The 13,976-nt window shown below is 48.0% G+C and overlaps 1 protein-coding gene across 2 annotated transcripts in view; it reads right to left on the bottom strand.

Moving 5' to 3' along the window:
* PSTPIP2 (proline-serine-threonine phosphatase interacting protein 2) overlaps nt 1-13,976 on the bottom strand; it is a 179,472-nt gene that overhangs the window by 85,083 nt on the left and 80,413 nt on the right. For both annotated transcript variants that reach the window (XM_029580853.1, XM_029580844.1), the window contains exon 3: nt 4,420-4,497. In XM_029580853.1, coding sequence (XP_029436713.1) covers nt 4,420-4,497 — 78 coding nt within the window. The remainder of the gene's footprint in view (nt 1-4,419; nt 4,498-13,976) is intronic.

The following is a 13,976-nucleotide window of genomic DNA, read 5'->3' as shown; positions in this document are numbered from 1 at the left end:
CGGTTGGAATATTTTGAAACATATGCATGCATGTGCACATGTGATTTAAACTTCCAGCGGCTCTTTGCTTGTGCACCAATACATATGGGCGCCCACGTGTTCGTTTCAAAATTAGCTTGATAGAGGGCACATTTCAAAACGATTTACTCAGGTAAAAATTGGCCGGTGTGAGAACTACTCTCCTCTGTCCAGCTCAGGGGTGAGCAGAATGGGGAGGGAAGGGAAGGTGAGAACGAGCCTGAAAGCGGGCACACTGGCTGCCTAATCAGGACCAAAAGAAATGGCTACATTGTCAAGTCTCGGTGCTGTGGAGGTACTGCAAGCTCAGAAGGCAGGGAGCTGCAAGAGCAGAGTGACATCTCAGCATGCAGCTCCTTCGGTGGGCTGGAGAGAGAAGCAGCCAGCTGTGGTAGGCCCAGGTGGGGAGCCACTTACTCTGCGCCAGAACTGGAAATGGGAGGAGCCACCACAATGTTCCACAGCCCAGGAAGAACTGCCATCCTCAGGCCTCAGTCCCTCAATCATGTGATGCTAGGTCACATGATCGAGAGATTGCTCAACAAGGTCCAAAGAAATCTGCTCCTGTGAAACTGGTTTCACAGAGCTCGGGTTTACATGGGCAATTTCTGACTAAAGTGTCCAAGGTCAACACAATAGAGGCAAAGCTCCAGCCTCTTCCAATGATCTTTCTCCTTATGGGAAAGGTGAGTGCCATTATGGTCCACCAGTTCATTAGGGCTTCTCAAGTGGTGGAACAGGATTTGCCCATGGAACTACATGAGGCATAGGGCTCGTAGCAGAAGGCATGAGCTCTGGGCGCCGTGCAGAAAAACAGGCATAGTCAGAAGAGGATCAAGGCATCCAACTCTAAAGGCAGCCCCCAGCAGGTCAGTTCATCCTTGATCTGATCCACTCATCAATTTCAGAAGGCCGCAACAAGGGACTCATTTCAGCCTGTCTCTGCCACAACCGTGTGGAACTTCACAATGTGGGTTCCTTGCTTCGTGCAGAGAAGGGAGATAGAAGCTATAATCAAGCGGCTTGGATCATCAAAAATGCATTTAAGCGCCATGACAAAAGCACCACAGTCTGAAATCAAAGAGTCCTGTTTTTTCCAGAGTGGGAAGGCCCAGACTAAAGCCTCCCCACCCAGTCAGTAGCAATTTTATGGATGCCACTCTTGACTACTATTCAGAAAAATGGAAGGCCTGCAGGGTAAAGACTATAGAGCACTGATTCAGAAAGCCCCAGCAGGTTTTTGGATCTCCGGAAAGTACAGGAGAGTTTCTACCCGGGGCTCCTTAAGCATACGCTCCACAGCTGCAAGGGGTGTAGGGGAGGAAGGAGGCACTTGGGTCTGTGATCCAGAGGCCTCCCTGGAGAGGATTTCAAGCAAGCATAGGTGTTTAAAATCATGAGAGGTCTAGAACGGGTAGATGTGAATCGGTTATTTACTCTTTCGGATAGTAGAAAGACTAGGGGACACTCCATGAAGTTAGCATGGGGCACATTTAAAACTAATCGGAGAAAGTTCTTTTTTACTCAACGCACAATTAAACTCTGGAATTTGTTGCCAGAGAATGTGGTTCGTGCAGTTAGTATAGCTGTGTTTAAAAAAGGATTGGATAAGTTCTTGGAGGAGAAGTCCATTACCTGCTATTAAGTCCACTTAGAGAATAGCCACTGCCATTAGCAATGGTTACATGGAATAGACTTAGTTTTTGGGTACTTGCCAGGTTCTTATGGCCTGGATTGGCCACTGTTGGAAACAGGATGCTGGGCTTGATGGACCCTTGGTCTGACCCAGTATGGCATTTTCTTATGTTCTTATGTTCTTGGTCCTGCAGACTTATCAGGCATTGGTTCAGCTCTCCCAAGTACTGGGTCAACTCCCCCAGGAACTTACCCTGGGACTGCCAAACACACAGCCAACTCAGTGGATTCCATATCGGCCAGAGCTTGATGTGATGGCCGTCATCTATGGGTTGCCCCAGGAATGAGCGGCCTAATGTCTGGAGAGGTGAATCAAGGCCAATGACATTGAAAGCAGGAACTCTGGGCATCTTTTGCCTATGCCAACCACCTCCCCTTGGGTTGAGCCCTTAGGTTCTGGTGGCCGGTACAACATGAGAAGTGGGGATAACCTCTGATACCAGCAACAAGTATGAAGCTTGGAATCAGATGGAGGAACGACAGTATCTATGTGGGTTGCTTGTCTCCCCTATCCCCAAAGAGCTTATATATATATATATATATATATATATCATTATTACTGGTCTTTCTTTGCCCTTTGTTGATGGGATTCATGACTGAGGTTTTATTTTTTATTCTCTACCAAGTTTTACACCTCAGCTAAATGCTGTAATTAAGTTTGTTTTTGGTTTTTTTTAAGCTGATATTACTTCATCAGTTGAAATATACATTTCCTAAATTGCCTAAGGATGAGTTTTGCACAGTAATTCAGACTTTTGTCCCGACTACTCTTGATTACTGTAATTCATTGCATGCTGGCCTCCTGAAGTGTTCTCTGCAAGCTTTGCAGTTGCTGCAGAATGCAGCAGCTCGTTTGGTCACGGCTTGCCCCGTAAATGAGCATATGTCTCCTGTTTTGCAGCAATTACACTGGCTTCCAGTGCAACAGCATGTGGAGTTTCAGATTCTCAGCTTCGAGGCGAGGGCCCATCATATTTGGCTGACTGTATTTCCCATTATGCTCCATCTCGCTGCTTGCGTTCCACTCACCATCATTTGCTCTCTGTTCCATCATTTAGGGGCCGATGTAATAAGGTGCGCTGAAGCTGCCGCGGGTTTGTATGCGTTTTCCCGCGCAAAGCCCTATACGGGGATGTAATAAGAGTTTTGTGCACAGGAAAAAAGCGCATATGAACGCGCTCACAGGCCCGCGGTTTTTCCTGCGCGACTGCATGCTAACGGCATGTAAAGGGGACTATTAGCTAATCATAGGCAATGCAGGGAGTGGCGCTAGTGCTAGTTTTTTAATGCGGGTTTTTTACCACCATGGTCAGGGCATGAGTTAAGTGTCAGCACCGACTCAGGGGGCTTATGTCGGTGTCTGAGCGTCCTGAAAACCACCTAGCTGAGCACCTATCTCGGTGTCCGAGTGGCCAGCTTAGCTAGGTGCTTTTCTGGGCGTCGGAACGTAGATTCGCGACCAAGTAAGCGCCTGGCTCAGCGCCCGAGCGGCAACGGTAGCTAGGCGCCCAGAAGAGCTAGGCGCTTTACTGGGTCGCAAATGTATGCCGTCGGGCACCCAGAAAGGCGCCAAGCTATCATTGCCGTTCAGGCACTGAGCTAGGCGCTTACTTGGTCGCACCCAAGTGGCAATGGTAGCTAGGCGCCTTTCTGGGCACCCGATCGTGCCTATCTCAGCTTCCGAGTGGCCAGCTTTTCATGGCGTCCAAGGTAGGCGGCTTCCCTGGGTGGACAGATAAACAGCCAGAAGAGAGGCAAGATTGTTCTGAATTATCACTCATGAAAATATTTGCCCTGTTTTCTGCAGCACAGTTATTGGAAATATTAAAAACACTTTCCAGGGTTATACTTTCACTTAATAGGGAGACCCCCTTCGCTCGCTCACTCGCTTTTATGCATGGATTATCGGTGCGGGTTTTGAGCGCGGATGCGGCCGCTTATTACATAGACCCTTACCCTGCCTTAGGTAGGCACATTTTTCCGAACATGCGCGGATTTCTGCGCGCTTTTGTATAATTTATTTTTTATACATCCCGTGGAAGTGGCAGCTTCAGCCGCGCGCAGTGATGAAAGCCCGCACACATAACGAGCGCCTGTTTTGCCGTGGGCCTTATTACATTGGCCCCTTAAAGAGTTGTGACCTTAAAATATGCGGAGCCATGCAATCTCCATCAAAGGTCCAATACTAAAGCATGATTTTCCTCGGGAACATCGTGCTGTTTCTGATTATAAAAACTGTTTTGTGAAATATTAAATGGCACATTTGATTAGGAAAGGATTTTCTTGACTTTTTAAAGTTACTTTTAATGCATTTTAACTGTTAATATTGGTTTAATTTGATCTGTTTTGTTTGTTTATATGCTGGATGTCTGTGTTTTTCAGCACTTTGCTTAGAAATGGATTCCAAACTAGGCAGATTATAAAAAATGTTTAAATAAACAAACTATTGCAGTTTTCATTTGATTTGCTTTCCCTGGAACTCCCCGATTGCCTGCTCAGCTCTCAGGTTAAAATTAATTTTCCCACACGACTGCGCCTCCACAGCACCAAATTACAGTGCTCCCGACCCGCTGTTTCCAGACACGATGTCATTAGCAAGCCGGCCAGTCATCGGTTTCGGGAACGCCACACGCTGCTCTCTGCGTTCCACGTAATCAGGAGCACGAAGAACCGTACACCAAGACACCGTTATCAGTGGGAACTTACTTCAGTTCACCCTGTCCGCAGGGCTTCTTCTTCGTTAAATTGATGAGGTCTTTGCCGTATCTCTCTTCTATAACCGCCCTGTGGGATTCCAGACAGAAAAAAAAAAAGGATTCTTAAATTGAACTGTGTATTATTGTTTTCAAATAGAAATTTGGAAAAAAAAAAAAAAAGGTGGATGGGGGTTGTGAAAGACAGTGCGGGGGAGGTGGGGGGGCAGAGACTACGTTATCAGAAATGCCGCCTCTGGCAACCCACCCTGGCCACCCTGACAGCTGGCATGTGTTAGAAGCAGATTGTGGGCCCTGGGAAGGAGATGAGAGGCTCCGGAGGGAAGCCTCCAAGGTGAGGAGAGAGAGGACCCAGAAAGACAATCAGCGAAAATCCAAAACATAAAATGGCATCCGTGGAGAGCTCCCCCAGTGTAGACACAACGCTGCAGGGCCCTTACGTTCGTGCCCTGAGTTTTCAGGTAATTGCTCAGAAATATTTTTAGCGCTGGTTTGGGGACAGAAGGCTCTCCTCTCCATGAGAAGATGGGTGCACAGCTGCCCTTCAGTCAGAGACCTGTGAAAGGCCAGGTTATTCTGGGATATTTTCTTTTTCCTGCTCTTATAGCACATAGGCTTGGTTCTGTTTAAGGGCCTTCACCTGCTTAAGGGATCACAAACAAAAATCTGAATTTTCTGAGGCGAAACTTCATCCAGCAGGACCGAACTGCCTATGTGGCTGTGAAAGAGAAGCAATCCTGACCAAGTCAGACCCAGAGAGGGTGGGTGGAGGGGCTTGCCGCAAGTCCTAGTCCTCCCCGCTGCCCCTGCCCTGCCAATCAGTTTGGTTTTCGCTGTCATCACCGTACAGAAATGCTGACTCTATCCGTAGAGGATTTCACACAGGTATTTCTTATGTGTTGATACTGCTCTATATAAGCTCAGCCTTTCACACCATAAGCCATAGTATTCTTCTAACCCGGCTAGCTGACGGTTCTGTCTTTTCCTGGTTTTCATCCTGTCTTTCAGACAGAACCCGGTAAATATTACAGAGGGTAATTAATTTTCAAACACTCTCTGATTGTACTATAAATATATCACACAACAGAGAGATCACATCATGAATTAATGTGTAACCATTTAATGAAATTCACAACAAATTCCCCTACATAAACATATTAAAACTGAACTAGCACATTTACTCCACATTCACATACATTCATCATTTAAAAACATATATATGCACAAACAATGTTTCACATAATTTTTCAATTAAATACATTCAATTAAATGCATTAATCTGTTTACAACAATATCAATATCAGGTGTGTTAGCTCCTATTCAACTTTAATTAAGGATCTTTTTAACTCTTTGGGGTAGATTTTCAAAAAACGCGAATAGGCGTACTTTTGCTGGCGCATCAGGCGCCAGCAAAAGTACGCTGGATTTTAGTAGATACGCGCGGAGCCGCGCATATCCACTAAAATCCTGGATCGGCGCGCGCAAGGCTATGAATTCTGTATAGCCGGCACGCGCCAAGCCGCACAGCCTACCCCCGTTCCCTCCAAGGCCGCTCCGAAATCGGAGCGGCCTTGGAGGGAATCCTCTAACGCCCTCCCCTCACCTTCCCCTCCCTTCCTCTACCTAACCCACCCGCCCGGCCCTGTCTACACCCCCCCCTTACCTTTCTCCGGGGATTTATGCCTCCCGGAGGGAGAAGTAAATCCCCGCGCGCCAGCGGGCCTGTTGCGCGCCGGGACGCAACCTGGGGGCGGGTACGGAGGGCGCGGCCACGCCCCCAGACCGCCCCGGGCCGTAGCCATGCCCCCGTACCCGCCCCCAAAACGCTGCCGACACGCCCCCTAAACGCTGCGACGACCGGGCCCGCCCCCGACACGCCCCCCTCTGAGAACCCCGGGACTTACGCGAGTCCCGGGGCTCTGCGCGCACCGGTAGGCCTATGTAAAATAGGCTCACCGGCGCGCAGGGCCCTGCTCGCCTAAATCCGCCCGGTTTTGGGCGGATTTAGGCGAGCAGGGCTCTGAAAATCCGCCCCTTTATGTGCTAGTTCAGTTTTAATATTTATTTATTTATTTATTTTTTACTTTTATATACCGACATTCTTGCATTAAATGCAAATCATGCCGGTTTACAGTGAAACAGAAAAAGCAGGAAAAAATTCCTTAGTCGAATACAATGAAACAGCTTAGTTAACAAAGGAAACATAAATATAAATTTTTACATATACACAAAGGTTTGCACGAAGGGGTGCACAAATATGTTTATGTAGGGGAATTTGTTGTGAATTTCAATAAATGGTTACACATTAATTCATGATGTGATCTCTCTGTTGTGTGATATATTTTCAGACAGAACCCAGCAGATCAGGATAGCATCTTCTTTTTCATGGCACCCCATAACCACTACGGGTTCTGCTCTATCTATCGCTCTTTCCAGCATCTGCCTAGCGCCTCTTGCTCGCTTTCTTTCAACATTAGGTCTCGCGTATAAAATATATACTCAAATGATACTCTGATTCTCTTTCCCCGCAAAACTTCTTGGTCTCCTACAGTAAATTATATAACAGACTGCCTTTCATTTATCAGTTTAAAAAAAAAAATGGCAATTATATAAAAAATATATATCACACACTCTGGCACAGCATATCATATATACAGGCCTATCCAGTACCGAGCGGTAGGAAGAGCTGCGTTAGTGCCTACGGCACCCGCGGTTACTGCCCGCACAGTGCAGCTCACCTACCGCTCGATCCTGAAGCCTAATTATATGTAAATGTAAGCCGCGTCCGAAAAGCCTTAGGCCCGATCAACCCAGGATACTGGATAGAGCGCCTATACAGGATCCTGGGTGCGTGGGCCTAAGGCTTCACGCCACGCTGGTATCTGTCATTTCAAATGTCATTTGAAATGACAGATACCCGGAAGCAACGGCGGCAACAGCGCAGAAACAACGGCGAAACGACTTGTCAGTGTCCCCCCTCCTCTCGGAGCAGGGCGGAAAAGCCGCCTTGCTCCGGGAGGAGGGGGGACACTAGCAACGGTGAAGCTTTCCCCCAGCCCGGACGCCGGCAAAAAACTTACTTTTTTGCAGCCAGCCATGAGCAGGAACACGATCTGGCTCCCGTAGCTCCTCCCGACAAGATGGCCGCCTGCACGGGGAAAGCGTGCAATTGGCCGCTGAAGACGTGACGTCACGACATCACGTCTTGAGCGGCCAATTGCACGCTTTCCCCGTGCAGGCGGCCATCTTGTCGGGAGGAGCTAAGGCAGGCCAGATCGTGTTCCTGCTCATGGCTGGCTGCAAAAAAGTAAGTTTTTTGCCGGCGTCCGGGCTGGGGGAAAGCTTCGCCGCTGTCATCTCTCTCCCCCCCTCCCGGAGCAAGGCTGCTTTTCGCGCCCTGCTCCGGGAGGGGGGGAGAAGAGATGACAGTGGCGAAGCAACTTACTTTTAGCTTTTAAGTTTTTTTCGCTTATTTTTTGGATTCGCCGCTGTCATCTCTCCCCCCCCCCCCCTCCCGGAGCAAGGCAGCTTTTCACGCCCTGCTCCGGGAGGGGGGAGAAGAGACAAGCGGCAAAACAACTTACTTGCACGGGGGAAAGCGGTCTCCGTGGCAGCCCCAGTCCTCTCCCCTCCACCCGAAGCCAAAAAAAAAAAAAGCTTTTTTTTTTTTGGCTTCGGGAGGAGGGGAGAGGACTGGGGCTGCCACGGAGACCGGCACCCATGATCGCAGCCGGGGCAGGTGAGCGGGGGCTGGGGGAAAGCTTGCCACCTACCCTTACCCATGCCTCTACCGCCTGGGTCAGGGTAGGCGGTAAGTTTGCAGGTTAAACGCGCGACAAAACGGCAGGGAAAGGTAGCGTTAGTCGGGGCGCGGGTTACGGGATGCTAGGGGAATAGCTAATTGGCTCGTTTGCATGCAATATCGAGCTAATTCGCTCGTTTGCATGCAATATACATGCCGCGGGCGGAAGGGGTTACCCGGGGAATTTAGGACGCGGTAGGAGTAGGTTAAAGGGGATTCGGGATCGCAGGAAGGGCTAACGCGGCCGGAACGTGAGTTAAAAGCGGCTTAGGAGCAGGGTAAACGCGGCCGCACTTTACAGGATAGGCCTGATAGTGACATATAAGTTCATTAGAAACATTTTTATTATTGTACACAAAACATTTTATCAAAAATCTTCAAAACACATTTAATTTCCATTCCTCGTTGGATACATAGAGTAAATAACAAATGTTCACCATAAAAACACATTCATACACAGTCATACTATTAAAAAAATTCCTTTAAGAAAATCTATATTGCAATACAGTTGTTCCACTCCCTCTTTACAGTATTATATTTCTTTCGTAGTTCTATTTCACAAATTCATACTCCCAAAATGTTTCGCAGTTCAATAGGCTTCTTCAGGGGAGCATAATACACAGATCTTCAAAGGTTTCCTCCACAAATTCACCCAAATGCATCCACACTCAATTTTCACAGTATCATAGAAACATAGAAACATAGAAATGACGGCAGAAGACGACCAAACGGCCCATCCAGTCTGCCCAGCAAGCTTCACACATTTTTTCTCTCATACTTATCTGTTTCTCTTAGCTCTTGGTTCTATTTCCCTTCCACCCCCACCATTAATGTAGAGAGCAGTGATGGAGCTGCATCCAAGTGAAATATCTAGCTTGATTAGTTAGGGGTAGTAGCCGCCGCAATAAGCAAGCTACACCCATGCTTATTTGTTTTACCCAGACTATGTTATACAGCCCTTATTGGTTGTTTTTCTTCTCCCCTGCCGTTGGAGCAGGGAGCTATGCTGGATATGCTTGAAGTATCAGTTTTTTCTTCTCCCATGTTGTTGAAGCAGAGAGCCATGCTGGATATGCATCGAAAGTGAAGTATCAGGCTTATTTGGTTTGGGGTAGTAACCGCCGTAACAAGCCAGCTACTCCCCGCTTTGTGAGTGCGAACCCTTTTTTCTTCTCCCCTGCCGTTGAAGCAGAGAGCTCTGCTGGATGTGTGTAGTATCAGTTTTTCTTCTCCCCTGCCGTTGAAGCAGAGAACTATGCTGTATATGCATTGAAATTGAAGTATCAGGCTTATTTGGTTTGGGGTAGTAACCACCATAACAAGCCAGCTACTCCCCTCTTTGCGAGTGCAAATTCTTTATTCCACATTTCCTCTTGCTGTTGAAGCTAGAACGATGTTGGAGTCACAGTAAGCATGTGTACGTTTATTGAACAAGGGTATTGTCTCCAGGCAGTAGCCATCATTCTGGCGAGTCACCCACTCTTCATTGGCGGCCTCTTGACTTTATGGATCCACAGTGTTTATCCCACGCCCCTTTGAAGTCCTTCACAGTTCTGGTCTTCACCACATCCTCCGGAAGGGCATTCCAGGCATCCACCACCCTCTCCGTGAAGAAATACTTCCTGACATTGGTTCTGAATCTTCCTCCCTGGAGCTTCAAATCGTGACCCCTGGTTCTGCTGATTTTTTTCCTATGGAAAAGGTTTGTCGTTGTCTTTGGATCATTAAAACCTTTCAAGTATCTGAAAGTCTGTATCATATCGCCTCTGCTCCTCCTTTCCTCCAGGGTGTACATATTTAGATTCTTCAATCTCTCCTCGTACGTCATCCGATGAAGATCTTCCACCTTCCTGGTCGCCCTTCTCTGTTACCGCATACAGACTAACCCTGTCACATGATAGGAGCACTGGATGGCCCGCGCTGACCAATGGCACCAGTAACCCCTGTGACATAGTAAGGGCAAAGGGCCATCGGCGCCCACCAGGGGCTTTTGGCAAGTCTTGGGGGACCCTCCTGACCCCCACAAGACTTGCCAAAAGTCCAGCGGGGGTCCGGGAGCGACCTCCTACCGTCGGCTGCCAGTATTCAAAATGGCGCCGATAGCCTTTGCCCTTACTATGTCACAGGGGCTACCGGTGCCATTGGTCAGCCCCTGTCACATGGTAGGAGCACAAGATGGCACCGGCCATCCAGTGCTCCTACCATGTGACAGGGTCCAGCCAATGGCACGGATACCCTGTCACATGGTAAGGGCAAAGGGCCATCAGCGCCATTTTGATTAGTGGCAGCCGATGGCCCGGGAGCGGGAAATCGCTCCAGGGACCCCCACTGGACCACCAGGTACCTGTAAAAGGTTTTTTTTGGGGGGGGAAGCTAAGGTATTGTTTTAAAAGGGTCGGGGTGGGTTTAGGGGTTATTTTTGTGTGCCGTTTTTCCCGCCCCCCCCCCCCCCCAAAACGATAAGAGAACCCCCACGATCAATATCGTGGGGTTTTCCTATCGTTTTGGGGGAGCCCTCGATTTCTGACTATTTTGAAAATATCATCCGATATTTTCAATCGTCCAAAGCCCGATTCACATCCCTAGTGACAATTCAGGTGAACTGAACCAAATCACGGTAAACCTGGAAGATATAGTAGGCCAGATTGACAAATTGAAGAGTAGTAAATCACCTGGATCAGTTCTGAAAGAACTCCAAAATGAAATTTAAGACCTATTACAATTAATTTGTAACCTATCATTAAAATCATTCTTTGTACCTGAAGACTGGAAGGTGGCCAGTGTAACACTGATATTTAAAAAGGGCTCCAGAGGTGATCTGGGAAACAATAGACTAGTGAGCCTGATTTCAATGCTGGGAAAAATTGTGGAAACTGTAATAAAGAATAAAATCACAGAACATTTAGATAGACATGGTTTAATAGGACAGTCAGCATGGATTTACCCAAGGGAAGTTTTTCCTCACAAATCTCCTACATTTTTCTGAACGGGTTAATAAACATGTGGACAAAGGTGAACCGGTAGATGTGGTGTATTTGGATTTCCAGAAGGCGTTCGACAAAGTCCCACATGAGAGGCTTCTAAGAAAACTAAAAAGTCATGGGATAGGAGGTGATGTCCTTTTGTGAATTGCAAACTGGTTAAAGACAGGAAACAGAGAGTACGATTAAATGGTCAATTTTCTCAGTAGAAAACGATAAACAGTGGAGTGGCTCAGGGATCTGTACTTGGACCGGTGTTTTTCAATATATATATAAATGACCTGGAAAGGAATATAATTAAAGCTATTTAAAAATATTAAAAATTTGGGGCTTGGGGCTATTTCTAGCCACAATTAGGACCAATATGCTTTGTATACTATTTCATGTTGCCTTTTTTGTAATTAAAGTTATTTAAAAAAATATATCAATAAATTTTCTTTGCTTAAGTTAAGTCTTATACATATTCTGTATGTTCTCTGAATGTGTGTGTATCATATATTTTTGTTTTAATACAGCACTTTTATATTTCTAGCATTTTGCAGCCAGATTGGAAAAATACTTAAGTGGGTAACGCTGCAAAGTTATTTCCATATTTAAAATCAGGTTTAATGGTTGTGCTAAACTAGCCCAGGGCTGTTTGTGTGAGTAAGAGTATGTGAGTGTTAGGAACCCCGGCCATGCCGGTCCGCAACCGGGTCCCCTGACCTGCACCAGCCAGAGGCTGGCTCTGCCGCCGCCACTCCCGGCCATGGACTCTGCCCACCGGCCTGCTGTTGAAGTGCCCCGAACGCCGCTGACTCCAGCTCCTCGTGGTCTCTGCTCTAGGCGCATGCGTGTGCCAAGTCACGGGATTTAAAGGGCCCGCGGCGGGAAAGTTCCCCACGGCCCGGGCTGATGACGTCTGGCTAGGCAGGTATTTAAACCCTGCCTCTCTGCTCCCAATTCGCCTCAGCAGCAGGTCCTGCTGTCCTGAAGAGTGTGAGTTGTCTGCGTTCCTGACTCAGCCTAGGCTTCGCTCCTGATCCCTGGTTCCAGTGTTCCTGTTCCTTGCCTCCGGTTCCTGCCTTGCTCCTCGACCCTTGGATTGCTTTCTCGGTTCTGAGTCCTTGCCTGGTATTTGACTCTGCTTGATCTCCGCCTGCCCTGACTCCCTGCCTGGTACTTGGCTCTGCTTGATCTCCGCCTGCCCTGACTGGTACTTGACTCTGCATGATCTCCGCCGGCCTCTACACCTGGACTCCTCCGACGCTCCTCTCCTCGCCTACTGGTTCCACGCCTGGGAAGACCCGCGCCTAAGTCCTGCCAGCCCCGGTACCCAAGGGCTCAACCTGCGGGGAATGAGGGCTGGTATTGGTGAAGGTCCTGTTGGGTCTTCTCTCCCAGAACCACCGCCTGACGACGAGGACCACCAGGGGCCACCCCTTGTCTCGGCTCAAGGGTCCACTTTCCCAACTGTGGGGAACTGCAGAGAGGGGTGCCAGAAAGATGGCGTTGAAACATCTGTACATCTTGATTTTTGTAAGTATGTGTGTAAGTTACCCTCACATACTGTAAGTTGCACCCTCTAAAGAGCAGATGTAACTTAATGTGTGAATATGCGCACTTACTTGACCAAATTACCCGAGGGATATTCAAAGTGAACTTGGGTGCAGAGGTTTCCTCTGAAAACACTTGGTAAAATCTTTGCATAAAAGGCCGGATTTTAAAAGGCCTGTGCGCGTAAAACCCAGGGTTTACGCACATGGCTGGGCCTGCGCGCACTGCACAAATTTTCAAAGGGGCCCGACCATGCATGTAAACCTCGGTACGCACACAAGTGCCGGGCCTCTTCAAAGGGGCGGGATGGGACAGCACCATTGTACTTCAGCTCTGGCTCTAAAGTAGGTTAAAAAACAAAAAGAAAGGATAGGTAGGGTTTAGGGGGTGGGGAGGAGAGGGTAAGAGGGAAGGAGTTTAGGTAGGGGGGTAGGGAAGTTCCCTCCCAGTCCACTCCTTAATTGGAGCTGACTGGGGGGGAACTGGGGAAGGCCCGATTGCGTTGCTGCGTTTAATTTGCAAAAAAAGTTCACCCCCCCTTTCACGCGCTGCCTGCACATACGCACGCAGATTGTAAAATCCAGTGCACATGTGCGTCCATGTGCTTGTGCCGAGAACTGAGCGCACATGGACGTGCACCTTTTAAAATCTACCCCTTAATGTACACGCCGACTTCACTGCTGTTCTGGCTGTTAGGAAATTACCCTCCTGCAGTCTTTACAAATTGGTGCTTATGTTATCCACCTCGCAGGACAGAAGGCTCAACCCTCCCCGAGAAGGGTTTGCATACAGCTATTAAAGGCAGATACTACACCCTACGGCATTCATGCATCAGGAAGCAGAGTAAAGTCTTATCAAAAGGAAACAGAAAGATCAGGTTTCTAATCTGTGAGGAATGGCACTGCAGGGGAGAAACTGACACATTTTCCAGATTGGTAACCTGAAAGCAAATGTTATTGTTTACCGATACCTCCAGTCCAGAACTCTGAATTCCTCAGCTTTCATTGAAACAAGTTTCCAAAATGGTGGCTTGGTAATATTTTCAAAGTTAATGCAAGCTGAGTTGTCCACTCGGCACGGGATGTTTAGAAATCTTGCACACTAGGGCAGGAAAGGACTGAACTATTTCCACTATGCAGGTCACGAGAGGGGAAGAGGTGCTATTGCTGCTGCTGACCCTCAGTGTCATGTGTTGACCACAGATAAAATGCTGAAAGGGTTTCTAAGCTT

Source organism: Rhinatrema bivittatum, chromosome 1 (genome assembly GCF_901001135.1).
Source record: "Rhinatrema bivittatum chromosome 1, aRhiBiv1.1, whole genome shotgun sequence".
Classification (NCBI taxonomy): Eukaryota; Metazoa; Chordata; class Amphibia; order Gymnophiona; family Rhinatrematidae; genus Rhinatrema; species Rhinatrema bivittatum.
Note: the sequence above shows the minus strand (reverse complement) of the source record. Positions and strands in the feature narration are given on the sequence as shown.